The following is a 13,422-nucleotide window of genomic DNA, read 5'->3' on the forward strand; positions in this document are numbered from 1 at the left end:
TAGCTATGACCTTTTCGATTTAAATAAATACAGTCTCATTAAATGACCAAACCTCAAAATAATAAAATACAAACAGACACAATTATGTTTTAGGGTAATCTTTGCCGAGGTTAGCATAAACATTAGATGGTTTAATACAATTTCTAAAACCTTATGACATAAAATGTGCCTTCGAAAGCTGCAAACTTGGGAAGACTTAAATTGTATTATTATTGATATGATTTCCTCTCAGTAGGCTTATCGATGGTAGAATAAACACATAGACATAAGCGTACAAAAAGCAGAAATTAGACACTGCTACGGAAAGATTTTTTTATTATGGGATACAAGAAAATACATATTTATCTTCGGAATGTGATTTTAGAGTTTTAAGATAATACTGAAGCACAATGAGGCATTACAAAATGACATCGCAGGTGGGTTATAAACTATACTGTAGTAAATCTATGTTCAGAGTAAAGCCCTGTGGTCCTACAGTAAAATCACAACATCTCCTGGGAGCACACCTCACATGACTATATGAAAGGTTCAGATTGTTAATTAAAATGTGAATGACACACTGAAAAGTTTTTTTATGCTTGAACTACAGACTTTAAGTAAGACTTTCAGTGCAGTTAAAACAGCCAATCGGAGTTCAGCATAGGTTTGGTCGTTGAAAGTGTCAATCTTCCTCACTACTGTCCGTTCTTCGCATTAAACATCCTTTCCTGAAAAAGAAGACAACACTCGATTTGCACAGAACAAGACTTTCAGCATTACAGTCATTAGGCATGGGCTGAATACCTGTTTCAAGGTACATCGCGGTTGGAAAGTCACCCGTTTTAAAACCACAGTTTCTGTTATACCGTTCCAAAGCTATGAGCCATTTTGTGCAGGAATCTATCACGTTCTGTGCAATATTTTATTTATGCTTAATTAGTTGTTAGCGCATCTGCATTTAATTTATTTATGTATATGTGTATATGTATGGATGAATGAATGCATGCAAGTTTAATTACTGGAAATGCGTTTAAAAGAAGACTACAAAGGGGTGCTTAACCTGACAAACTGTTCATGTTTACTACTGTTCCAAATATTTTGTGTTGCTGCAATATCAAATCTAGTGTGTTCAATGTTCTTGACTCAGACATATAAAATAACATTTAAAAGCTACAACCCCAAAACCGCGAAACCAGGATAATTTGGTTTAAGGTTACCATGTCAACAAATTCTCAAACCGGCCCATGCTTAACAGTCATTAGATTGTTTACAAAATCAAAAGTGTGTCAATAAAACTAGGCTGTCAATTTAAGAAGCTAATTTGGTGCAATTCATTTTGCAGAAAACTAAGCATTAGATCAATGAAACTGTAGCTGTTGGGCTAGTTTTTCCTTGCATTGATTGGCATAATTCAATCCATTATTCCCTGCAAAAGCCATATCACCCCAGCTTAAGTCAAACTTGTGATTGATAAATGGATTCAAGGCACTAAGGCACACGCTGTTAAATCACAATTTGTTTTTCTACCTTGATCATGGTCTCAAGTTTGACGGCGTCAGCTGCAAATTTGCGGATGCCATCCGAGAGTTTCTCCACAGCCATGCGGTCTTCATTGTGCAGCCAGCGGAAAGCCTTCTCATCCAGGTGAATCTGCTCCAAATCGCACTCTTTCGCTGGAAGCAAAAACGACAGATGTTAAAATCGCCTCGAGCAGATGGACGGTTGAAGAAGCTGTGAATGTGGCAGAGCTCACCTCCCTCTGGCGTGAGAGAACAGGACACTGCGCTATGGTCCTTGCTGAGTTCTCCCAGCAGCCCGGGAGAAATAGTGAGCAGATCACAGCCTGCCAGAGCCTTCACTTCCCCTGTGTTCCTGAAGGAGGCGCCCATCACCACTGTGCTGTAGTTAAACTTTTTATAGTAGTTGTAGACCTTAGTCACACTCAACACACCTGAAAAACACACACAGCTGTTAATAGCCGCAGCTTGGGTCAAAAGACAGATTTCCCTTTACATAGGCCACATCTGCATATAGAATTGCATTCACTTCACACATACACGCTCAGAATGCCAACTGCTCTAAATTTTCTGATTTATTATTATTATACCAAAACACCATTCGATCCCCTCAAGGGGACCCCTTTAGGGTGAACTATACATCCTCACACCGAGCCTCTCCTAACATCACCTGGATCTTCTTGAGCTTCATAGTTTTTGCGCTCTGTATTTTCCTTGTACCAGTCCAAGATACGTCCCACAAACGGTGAGATGAGGGTGACGTGGGCCTCTGCGCATGCCACCGCCTGAGCGAATGAAAACAGCAGAGTCATGTTGCAATGGATGCCGTGCTTCTCCTCCAACTCCCTGATATAAAAGGCACACAGATCAGGTGACAAGGTCTCATTTTTACTCAATTCAAAATTCAAATGACACTCGGTTCTCATATTGTGTGCAAGAACTATGAGCCACACTTACCGTCCGGCCTGAATGCCTTCCCATGTGGACGAGAGTTTGATGAGTATGCGCTCTTTACGGATACCCGCTTCCTCATAGAGCGAGATGAGTCTCTGAGCGCGAGACACCATCTCTTCTTTATCAAATGACAGCCTGAAAATCACATCTAGTTGAGACACATTTCATTTAAAGAAAACCTTCCTGAAATACTAAACTAATATTACAAAAACTGTTGTAATTTCCACATTTACATTAAAGAGGCCGAGTAATCACAAAGCAAGAATAAAGTGTGTAAACTAGTGATGAGCGGATGGCGGTTAAATCCGCGGGCGCTGCGGGTGATCCGCGGGTTGGGTTGGACGGGTAATAAAAAAATACATTTAGATTAATTGCGGGTGGGTTGCGGGCGGATGATATCATACACAATATTAACAACATTTCTCTAAAAATACGAATGTGTTTTAAATGCATTTTTAATCAGGCGCTAATTTGCAGTAATTTAAAAGAAATGCGCGCGTGGCAGCGGTAGAGGACGGTCTATTTCTTAAAACAGAAATGGAGGCAAAACAGATCCAAGAGAAATTTAAAAAGGGAGAATTAAAAACAAAAGGTAAAAAAGAAAAGTACCGTGTGGGAGCGTTTTAGCGAAGTGGTTAACAAGGATAAATCAAGTACTCGGTATGTAATATGCAACGACTGTGAGGCATTGTATGTATATGAAAGCCATAAGACTGGTACCTCTAATATGGTACATCATGTGTGTGCTAAATGGAAATATTAGATTTAAGTATTTACAGACAAAGACAGTGCTAGAAAATTTACTGAGTAATTTAAATGACGATCAGGTCCGGGTCGGGTTATCTATATCAGAGAAAATGATACGTGCAGGCGGTTGGCGGGTGGATAATATATTTGAAGCAGCGGATGCGGGTGACATTTTAGCTTATCCACGCATCTCTAGTGTAAACCTTATTCAGACCACAATATTCACTGAAGAAAACTTGGTCTGTCTGAACTCTAAGACAACAACTTCAGAGGACCTTGGAAGCTGTGTTATAGAGATGCACAATTCTGGCTAAAATGACAAAAGCATTGCTCAAGAACCCGGTGCTTCTACTGTGTGACAAACCGTCTACAAATGGAAAACCCTCAGGACTGTTATCAGTTATCTGGGCCTGCGTTTATATCTTCTCTTACCTTGCATCAACCTCAGTGGAGACCCTGCCAGGAATCTTCTTCAGAATTTCTAAACCAAAGGTGACAAACAGCTTGTCCATCGCATTGGTCACCTGCTCTTCCTTTGTCCTAAAATGATCACACAAAAGTCAAATGAATGTACAATGACACACAAATATTATAAATGTATGAGACTACGGAGCACAGCACCATAGAGGGAAAACAGCTCCTACCCTCCTTTGGCCACTCCAAATTTTATGGCCTGCTCCACAAGGTGCTGGTAGGCCGGCATTTTAGCTGCAGCCAAAATGAGAGATGGATTGGTTGTGGCATCCTGGGGTTTGTACTCTTCAATAGCTGCAGATGAGGGAAAACAAGGAAATAATGGAACAGGATATTCTCTATTCTCCTATCATCAGCATTACCTCTGAAATCGATCATTAAAAAGATCTATACCGTTCATATGCACCCGTGCTTAATTACTACGTAGTAAAATATGTGTGAATTAAAATACTTTTTTATTTGTTCATCGAACACAGTAAACTTAACCACAAATTGGGACTGTATTATATTGCAGAAATGCAAGGTATCTTGCTAAACAATGTGATATATGATGTGCAAAGTGATAATGCTTTAGTTTGTGACATCAATTACAAACTCTGTGGAATAGTATCATATTTTAAAGAAGTAGAGAAAACGTTAGAAAACAGTTGCTAAAGTTATGACATCTAGGACAGACTGCAAGTCCTCAGGTCACTGCGTCAAAATCAATATGGTTTCTCCCCTCACAAAGGTCTATTCAATTGTATTAAATTATTTTAAGCAATTAACGCTTGAAAATGGTTTTCTTATTTCTACCCTTTTGTTTTGTTTATTCAAAATTAATAAACCTACTAGAACTACAGTAGATTTCCAGTAATTCTCTTTTTTATAATTTCCCTATAATGAATGAATGAACACACCGAAAGTACAGTTAACCAATCCACTCTGTCTTTATTTGTTTATATTTATTTTAGTGACTTGACAAGGGACTAGACTGTTCTTGCTCATCATGATGACAATGCGGAAAGCCGCAGCTGAAGTTTTATCCACCATAGTTTCCTTGTCTTAAACAAACACAGTGTGAAATCACAGCGCTGGATAGTTTCACAAGGCGGTCTTAGGTAACTGGAATCTGATGCAAGCTTCACCCGCATGATTCATCAAACCCTTCTCAAGTTAACCCAAACTGGACTTCTTGTTTAAAAAAAATCTAAAGAACTTTAAACATGTAACGTGTCTCAATCAATATGATCAATACAAGACACAGAAAGCAAAAGGGACATTAAGCAGCTTCTTGTGATGAAATACAGCACTGTGACTGCCACAAAACAAGCGATTGCAACACTTCACAGTCAGGTTTCATTCGTTAACATGAAATAACAATTAACAATAGCATAGTATTTATGAATATTATAAACAACATTTGCAAATACATATAATGAAAATGTTTAGGATTGCCCAGGTTACAAAATGGGCATTATGTACAGCTAATGTATAAACAAAATAAAAAAGATTAGCCATGTATTCTAAGGATTTTTAAATGGTGTGGATTTCTTACAGTATCAAAGTCGTTTGTACTAATTTTACAAGATCCTTAACTGCTACTTGCAAATTCATAAATATGTCCTTCACACATTAATAATAATCACAACTCCATCAGATCACTAACGCCCACTTTCTCATGTTTGCCTTTTGGCCAATCAGGTATGAGTACTGAACGAACGTCATGAATTAGATATAACTGGATCACTGAATGATTTGGAAATTCGCTTCCGGGTCTCGGCGTGGTACATTTAACGCGAATAACAAAATCGTTCGCTAAAAGTAATTCATATGATCAATGTATAAACAGCGTCATAAACGGGCGGTTTATGGGCATCCCGGCTCATTCGATTGACTTTAAACCAATTACCGATGTCACAGGTTTGACTCGGGAATAGTCAGCATGACATAATTATCACGCATTAAGTTTTACAAATCATGTAAGACGATAGCATGTTCACTTAGTTCCGAATCTAACTTACACACGAGAGTGAAACGCTTTCATCACTGCAGAATTACGAAAGTAAGTTAGCAGTTCCTCATGGCGGGTTAACTTATTACCCGTCAATGATTAACCAGTAAATATCAAGCCTTTTCGAGATGAGCAGGCTAACGTCAATAAAACAGAAATGTAATGTATTTAACTTAGCAGACACGTGCATACTCATAAACAACACCTTCAGTGTGCACTGAACGTCGCATCAAAATACGTTTTGCGAAGTTTGAGCAAAACTTGCCGTTAAAATCGCCCGTATCTGCGACGACCACTGTGTATTTCTTAAGCTGCTCCAGCGCAGACTCCATCTTCCGCCGTTTATCCGGTGAAACAGACATGATGACCGAGAAAACAGAGAGCTTTTATACGAGCCCACAAACACTGTCAGTCAGAAAGAGAGAGAGAGAGGAGTGGAGAGCAGGAGTTTTCAACGCATGCGCTGACACAGCGGGAACAATATGGAAGGTTGCTCGCTGCAGAGGCGAGGGGGAGGAGCAAAGCTCCAGCTCCTCCTCGCCAGACCTAGTGGGCGCGGCTTGAGCTACTCTCGCCGTATACTCGCGCATCTACAGTTCATCGGAATTTACACTAACTGCTTCGCACGGTAAAAAAAAGCGTAAATGAAAGATAATCTTAACATTGAGATATCTATACATTTTTTCCATAGATCTATTGCTGTCTCGACACTGCTAATTATTTCTCACTCCCGAGTAGGTTCACGTTAGCGTTTAAGCGTCATCCCATTCCCAATGCTACATTTAGCATGTGTAACACTAGTGTGTGTATTTTGAATTATAGTTTTAATTAATTGATTATTTAAACATTTTTGTTAATCGCACAGATGCATCAGACAGTACTTATTCGAGGACAGGATCCCCTGCTGTCTATTGAGAGATGTGCAGTGTGCTGCACAAAATACCACTGTGCCTTCTGTAAACTGGTATTTAACCATTTACACGAGTTCCAAAATCATGTAACTAATCACATGCAAAATGCAGTTCAACAAGAAGGTGTGTGAATTATTTCACTATACTACCTTTCTGCTTTTGCTTGTTATAATCATTTCTTCCTGGAATTTAAAACTAAAAACATTGATCATTGAACATTTCCTTGTGTTTTGAAACGTTTGATGGAATCTCAGTGGTTCAAACACTTGATGTTATTATAGACTATTCATTACAGTACATTATACATTATATTTCATTCGTTAAAATCATTTTACTATTTAAATACCCTAGACACATATAGCTTATGTTTTGCTTTTGAGCAAGGCACCACAAAATATCTTCCTAATCAATGCACTATAAACATTGCTGCTGTGAACAAGACAATTGTGCTTATTTATTCTTTTTACATTTTAGATTTTGCCATCATCAAGTGTGGTCTAAACTGCAGACCATCACCACATTTTCACTGCTGCTATTGCACATCAACAGTAATCAGACGGGATGGTATTATTAAACATTTTAAAACCTGTAAAAACATAGCATCCGAACAGCCTCCATTGCCAGCAGCACCCCCAGCATCATCAGCAGCAACACCTCCATCGCCAGCATCAGCAGCACCACCACCATCCCCATCATCAGCACCACCCCCAGCATCAGCAGTACCACCTCCAGCATCAGCAGCACCACCAACATCAGCACCACCCCCACCACCCCCATCATCAGCACCAGCCCCATCGCCAGCATCAGCAGCAACACCTCTATCGCCAGCATCAGCAGTACCACCTCCATCGCCAGCATCAGCAGTACCACCTCCATCGCCAGCATCAGCAGCACCACTACCATCCCCATCATCAGCACCACCCCCAGCATCAGCAGTACCACCTCCAGCATCAGCAGCACCACCAACATCAGCACCACCCCCACCACCCCCATCATCAGCACCAGCCCCATCGCCAGCATCAGCAGCAACACCTCTATCGCCAGCATCAGCAGTACCACCTCCATCGCCAGCATCAGCAGCACCACTACCATCCCCATCATCAGCACCACCCCCAGCATCAGCAGTACCACCTCCATCGCCAGCATCAGCAGTACCACCTCCATCGCCAGCATCAGCAGCACCACTACCATCCCCATCATCAGCACCACCCCCATCTTCAGCACCACCCCCAGCATCAGCAGTACCACCTCCATCCCCAGCATCAGCGGTACCACCTCCATCCCCAGCATCAGCGGTACCACCTCCATCCCCAGCATCAGCGGTACCGCCTCCATCCCCAGCATCAGCGGTACCACCTCCATCCCCAGCATCAGCGGTACCACCTCCATCCCCATCATCAGCATCACCCTCAGCATCAGCAGCACCACCACCATTCCCCAGCATCAGCACCACCACCCCCATCTTCAGCACCATCACCATTGTCAGCAGCATCATCTCTATCGCCAGCATCAGCAGCACCATCCACATCATCAGCACCACCCCCAGCATCAGCAGGACCGCCTCCATCCCCAGCATCAGCAGTACCACCTCCATCCCCATCATCAGCACCACATCCATCCCCAGCACCAGCACCATCCCCAACATCAGCACCCACACCCCCATCATCAGCACCAGCCCCATCGTCAGCAACAACACCTCTATCGCCAGCATCAGCAGCACCATTCCTATCTTCAGCACCACCCCCAGTATCAGCAGCACCAACCCCATCGCCAGCATCAGCAGCACCAACTCCAAAAAGATGACGTGTCCGGCAACAAATCAGGGTCACTTGCGCACAATGTGGAATTCAGATAAATCAAAGGAACCTGCTGGTTCATATGAACAGAAGACACAGGCAAAAGGTAACTAAAATTACAGCAAAACAACACCTGTAATGTAAATGCTTTAAAGCTAAAAATGACATCTGCATTCACTCTATTAACATGCATGTGTTTGGAGTTTATACTAGCACAAATTAATGACTGTGTTCTTATAAAAAACATCTTGTTTTATCCTGTATTTATTTTTAAGTGAACTAGTTACAAAATTGAATTTTTTACAGGTGGGATGGAACAATACTTCTGTGATTTCATGAACTGAACTGTGTCATGCTTTATGAAATGTGTGGTGGATCTGTTTGAGATCAAACTTTTTTCAGCCATCTATCGTTTTCAGGATTGTATCCATCATATTTCTTAATGTGTAAGTAAAGGATTCTGACGTTCTTTCTTTTTGTATTGAGACTGTTTTATTAGCCGGCCGGTGGAAAATAATGGAAGTCTGTTGTCACAGAAGCGCACTCAATACACTTTTAAAACAGCTCTGATGAATATTTTTCACACCCACAAAGTATTACACAGTGGGCGGATGGAGTGGCCTTATATAACATATGAGGATTTATTCAATTACTTCGTATTTTCTCTCGGAGTTGACAGGTCTTCGGTGCGCAACCATAAATATACAGACGTACCAGTAGCATTACATGCACAGTGGGAAAGTCAGTCAAAACTTGTAAATGACATGGCCACGAATTTGTGTTTTTAAAAGCAGATGTGAATACCAGTCAAAGTGGAGCAAACATTCCTGGATCCTTACAACTAATAACGGAAGCATGGATACGGCTGGTTGCTCTTGGTTCGCAGGTCTGCACCGAGCTGCAGCATCCATCACAACTTTCTGAAACAACTCAAAATATACGAATAACTGTTTGTTTTTATGTCTATTAAAGAAAGACAATATTTACTGTTGTTCATTCTCTCCCTTGCTCGCTTCAGCTTTAATCCTCCAAGTAATATGCCTGGTAAAGGCTATCAGCAGCTAACTTTTTAGTGTGTTGACAAAATGTTAAATGTGCTGTGGATAAAAGCATCTGCCAAATGAATGAAAATGTAATGTAATGACAGGGCATGCAGGCTTTGTGAACAGAAATTACTTTTGAACAATAATGTACATCCAAGAGAATAATTCTAGCATTATTTGCAGATGTAGTATGTAGGCCTACTATTTTCCCCAGAAACAACTGGATGATTGACACTTTGTAATAATAATGTTTGTTCCAAAAGACTTAAATGCAAGAAACTTTATTAGATATTAAAATATAAATTGTGACAAGACAGTCAGTCAGTCTGTGTGTTAGTGTTGTTGGGATTTTTCCACGATTTCAGTGCAGTTTACATAGTTAAATCCAGTAGGTTGCGTCAATGGACTGTTGTGAGTGAGTCTGTCAGTCAGCATACTATTCAACCATTTCAGTCCAAAAGCCTGCTTTATTCACAAACTAACTATGGCTATCGATATGTCAATCAGAGCTATTTCAAGAGTGAATCCCGCATTTATATACCGATGTTATTCCCGAAACTTTGCATCGTGCATGTGGCCGTCGGTCTTAACAGCATGAGAAACAAGTTTTATACGATTCTGAATGGATTGTACATAGCACAGAAAGCTCACAACAATCACCCCCTTCTTCATCGAGATCTCTAGCACCCCTTGCGTAATAATTTAATTCCACTATATTTACGCAAGGAACACAAAAGCCCCGACATGGAGTTGATAAATATAGTGGAAATATATATAGAGAGAGATAATGACCCGTAAGTAGAAGCTTCCTCTTCCCGACTGTGAGTGGAGGTTTATTATTCTCCATTTTTTGCTGAAGTTAGCTTCACCGGAGCGACGCCAATCAAGCAATCATGTCAATGATTTCCTGAAAAGTCTTATGGTGGGGAGTTCAAATTTTAAAGAGACATGACAACTAGCCCATAAACAATCTTAATATAAATTATTGTAAATAATTAATTCATGAAATTTACCATATCCATTGCATGGATTTTTATCACATTTGTCATAATTTTTGCTAAAATAAAAATATCTGTGGGACCTCCCAAGTCTATTTTTGCCAGTGAAAACAGAACACACGTCTCACTCGCAATTCGACTGCCAGTAGCAATAGCGGTTTACCGGTCATGTAGTCTAAACACAAACAGCTCAAAGATGGCTGCGCCCACATTTACGCCAAAAATAAGGTGAATAATTAAGTCATGGTAAAACCAATCCACTGGCTCTAACATAAGAAGATGAAGATGGGTGGGCCGGTATAACCAGGAGTTCTGTCTTGGAGAGGTTGAGGTGAAGCTCTTTCATCCAAGAAGAGATGTCCAAGAGAAGGCAGCCAGGTCCAAGAAATATTTCCAGCCCAATAACCCCTCAAAACCCGCCGAAAAGGAATAAAAACTAGCCCAATTTTTTCCCTCTGTCAAATCAAAGTTTACAACTGCCTAAAGACGTTTCTATTGCCATATTTTTTATCTGAATGATTTCCTATGTATTGTATATATTGTTTTGTTCTGTTGAACACAAAATAAGTTTTGGGATATTTAGGAAAGCAAACAATTCTGGGTCAAGTTTGACTAACATTTATTTTTTTCTGCGATGGTAGTCAATGATGCCAAAGAATTTGCAGCAGCTAACATTCTAGCAAATATCGTTGTGTTCAACCGATCAAATACATTTATACAGGTTTAGAAACAACTAGAATTTTCATTTTTGGGTGGAGTGTCCCTTTAAAAACATCCCACGTGCACGTAAATGGACGAGAAACATGTTTTCTCTTCGTAAGACATTCAGAAACTTGGTTAAGAAATAAACATGGTTACATTTATTGCATAATGTAAAATCTGTTAAAGCACGTCAATGATTTAGTTGTTCTAGACTGCGTATAGCGCTGATCAAACGTGATATTTGGCAGCCGGAAGAATCAAGTGTTGTACACTCACAAGTGATTTCTTTCATTGTGCAACGTGACATTCACCTGACGAAATATTGGTTAAAACATAATTCGGATGTACTGTGTCTAATACCACCGCTAATTTTTCCTCTTTGGTTGAGCTGAGCTCCCGCGTCCCTCTCTGTACTGTAGCCTGCATGTAAGACTCGTTCCCCACACTTTTAAGACCGGGCCGGTCCTTGAGTTGGCAGGTATTCATTCGGAGTGTGATTATACATTAAGAAACTCATCAATAAACATTTATCCTTAGAATATAAATAAACATTTTGGCGGCCGCGGAACATTATGAAAGTAGCCCAAAAAACCGCAACCCGCGGCTCCATAATTTTTCCCGCAATTGCATTCTCAAAATAGCCCAATTGTGCGGGAAAACCGCGTACCTGGCAACACTAGCAGGCAGAGATGGTGGGGTCATCTTGTTGAAAAAAGAAATTAAGATGCATGTCATCTGCATAAAAATGGTATGAGAACCCATGTGCCTTAATTATTGGACCCAGGGAGGTGGTATACACTCACCTAAAGGATTATGAGGAACACCATACTAATAGTGTGTTTGAGCCCCTTTCACCTTCAGAACTGCCTTAATTCTACGTGGCATTGATTCAACAAGGTGCTGAAAGCATTCTTTAGAAATGTTGGCCCATATTGATAGGATAGCATCTTGCAGTTGATGGAGATTTGTGGGATGCACGAAAACTTAGTTTAAGTTTTCCAACAATTTTTAGGCCAATTTTTTATTTGCTTTCAATAAACAGAAACGTTTTCAAAGCTTTATATTAAGCAAATATAAGAACCTTTCACCTGTCAAATATACAGATAAATGAATCTATTTTCAGCTGTCGTTATGTTGACCACTAGATGGCCCCATTTATGAGTTTAAACTCTTTCCATACAGCGAAACCCTTTATAGCAATGATTCAAAGCATTAGAAAGTCTGGTCTCTATTACTAATCAAAACAATGAACAACTGATAAAATTGCTCATCACCTCACAATTTCCTTTGCGTCACACCTTTTAAATTCACAGCATGCTTAAATATTCCCATTACCTTAATGAAGTGATGAGAACACTGAGAGAGAAAAAACATTTAGTATCTGAAAGAGAGATTTGTTTTGGTGCACACAGAATAAAAATCACCACTGTAATGTTAAGAATAACATTCAAGCATTCCTTAGATGCCTGGTGGCAGTCCCTCCCTGAGGCTGACCAGAACGCAAAGAGAGAATATAACACACTCTCCTGAGTGAGAGAAAATACACTTCAGCTAGCCTAAATGCTCAGAGCTCCAGCAAATCATAGAAACACAGAATGAAGACGGATGCTTCATTTAAGTGAATAAATCACATCTGCAACGGCATCTGATAAGGTGAGTGATCAAATACCAACATGTGCCATGTTTTTTGTGCCAGTTTCTAAGAGGAAATAATAACGATCTATTTTTAATTTGGATTGTGTCCGTAAAGCTACTGAAACATTCACAAAAGTATATAAAACCACTTAACTCAAGATGTTCATATTCTGATTAATAGTTAAGAAGCTATAGTGCCTATTTTTGAAGATATCTGCAAAACACATCTCATAGATAATCAAAAATAAGCGTGCCTTAAATCTCATTACCAGAGAGATTATTATCAGATTTTGAGCTTCTTCATTGTTTCCTGAGGACATCAGTGGATAAAAAACACTAGAGAATGACCCTTTCTACACCAACCTGTTTCCAGAATTTAGCAGTAAGTGACATTGAATTCACTGTAGATTTTGATTGAAATAAGATTACTTCAAATACTGAAAATTGCCATTATTTCACAAATTGAAATTAAAGGAGTACTCCATCCAAAACTAGAAATTCTGTCATGCATTACCTCAAGTAATTCCAAATCTGTATAAATGTCTTTGTTCTGTTGAAGACAAAGAAAGATTTTTCGAAGAATGTTAGCAACTGTGATTTCTGGGGTAGTCCATAGGTGCCCCAGATCGGTTTTCTTTCCTAAATTCTTCTAAATATCTTCTTTTGTGTTTAA

General features: G+C 39.9%; 2 protein-coding genes across 2 annotated transcripts in view; one reads left to right on the forward strand and one right to left on the reverse strand.

Annotated features, from left to right (window-relative positions):
* Positions 1–298: 298 nt before the first annotated feature.
* Positions 299–6,139, reverse strand: taldo1 (transaldolase 1). Its single transcript, XM_056766735.1, has 8 exons — positions 5,930–6,139; positions 3,842–3,965; positions 3,630–3,737; positions 2,454–2,585; positions 2,167–2,342; positions 1,733–1,930; positions 1,507–1,652; positions 299–707 (listed from the first exon to the last, which is right to left on the reverse strand). The coding sequence occupies exons 1-8, from the start codon at positions 6,024–6,026 to the stop codon at positions 675–677; spliced, it is 1,014 nt and encodes a 337-aa protein (XP_056622713.1). The 5' UTR covers positions 6,027–6,139; the 3' UTR covers positions 299–674.
* Positions 6,140–12,631: 6,492 nt separating this feature from the next.
* Positions 12,632–13,422, forward strand: part of tspan4a (tetraspanin 4a) — a 48,971-nt gene continuing 48,180 nt past the window's right edge. Inside the window, exon 1 of the mRNA XM_056766726.1 lies at positions 12,632–12,767. The gene's annotated coding sequence lies outside the window, so the exon portion shown is untranslated. The remainder of the gene's footprint in view (positions 12,768–13,422) is intronic.

The sequence above is a fragment of the Triplophysa dalaica genome, chromosome 14 (assembly GCF_015846415.1).
Source record: "Triplophysa dalaica isolate WHDGS20190420 chromosome 14, ASM1584641v1, whole genome shotgun sequence".
NCBI classification, from domain to species: Eukaryota; Metazoa; Chordata; class Actinopteri; order Cypriniformes; family Nemacheilidae; genus Triplophysa; species Triplophysa dalaica.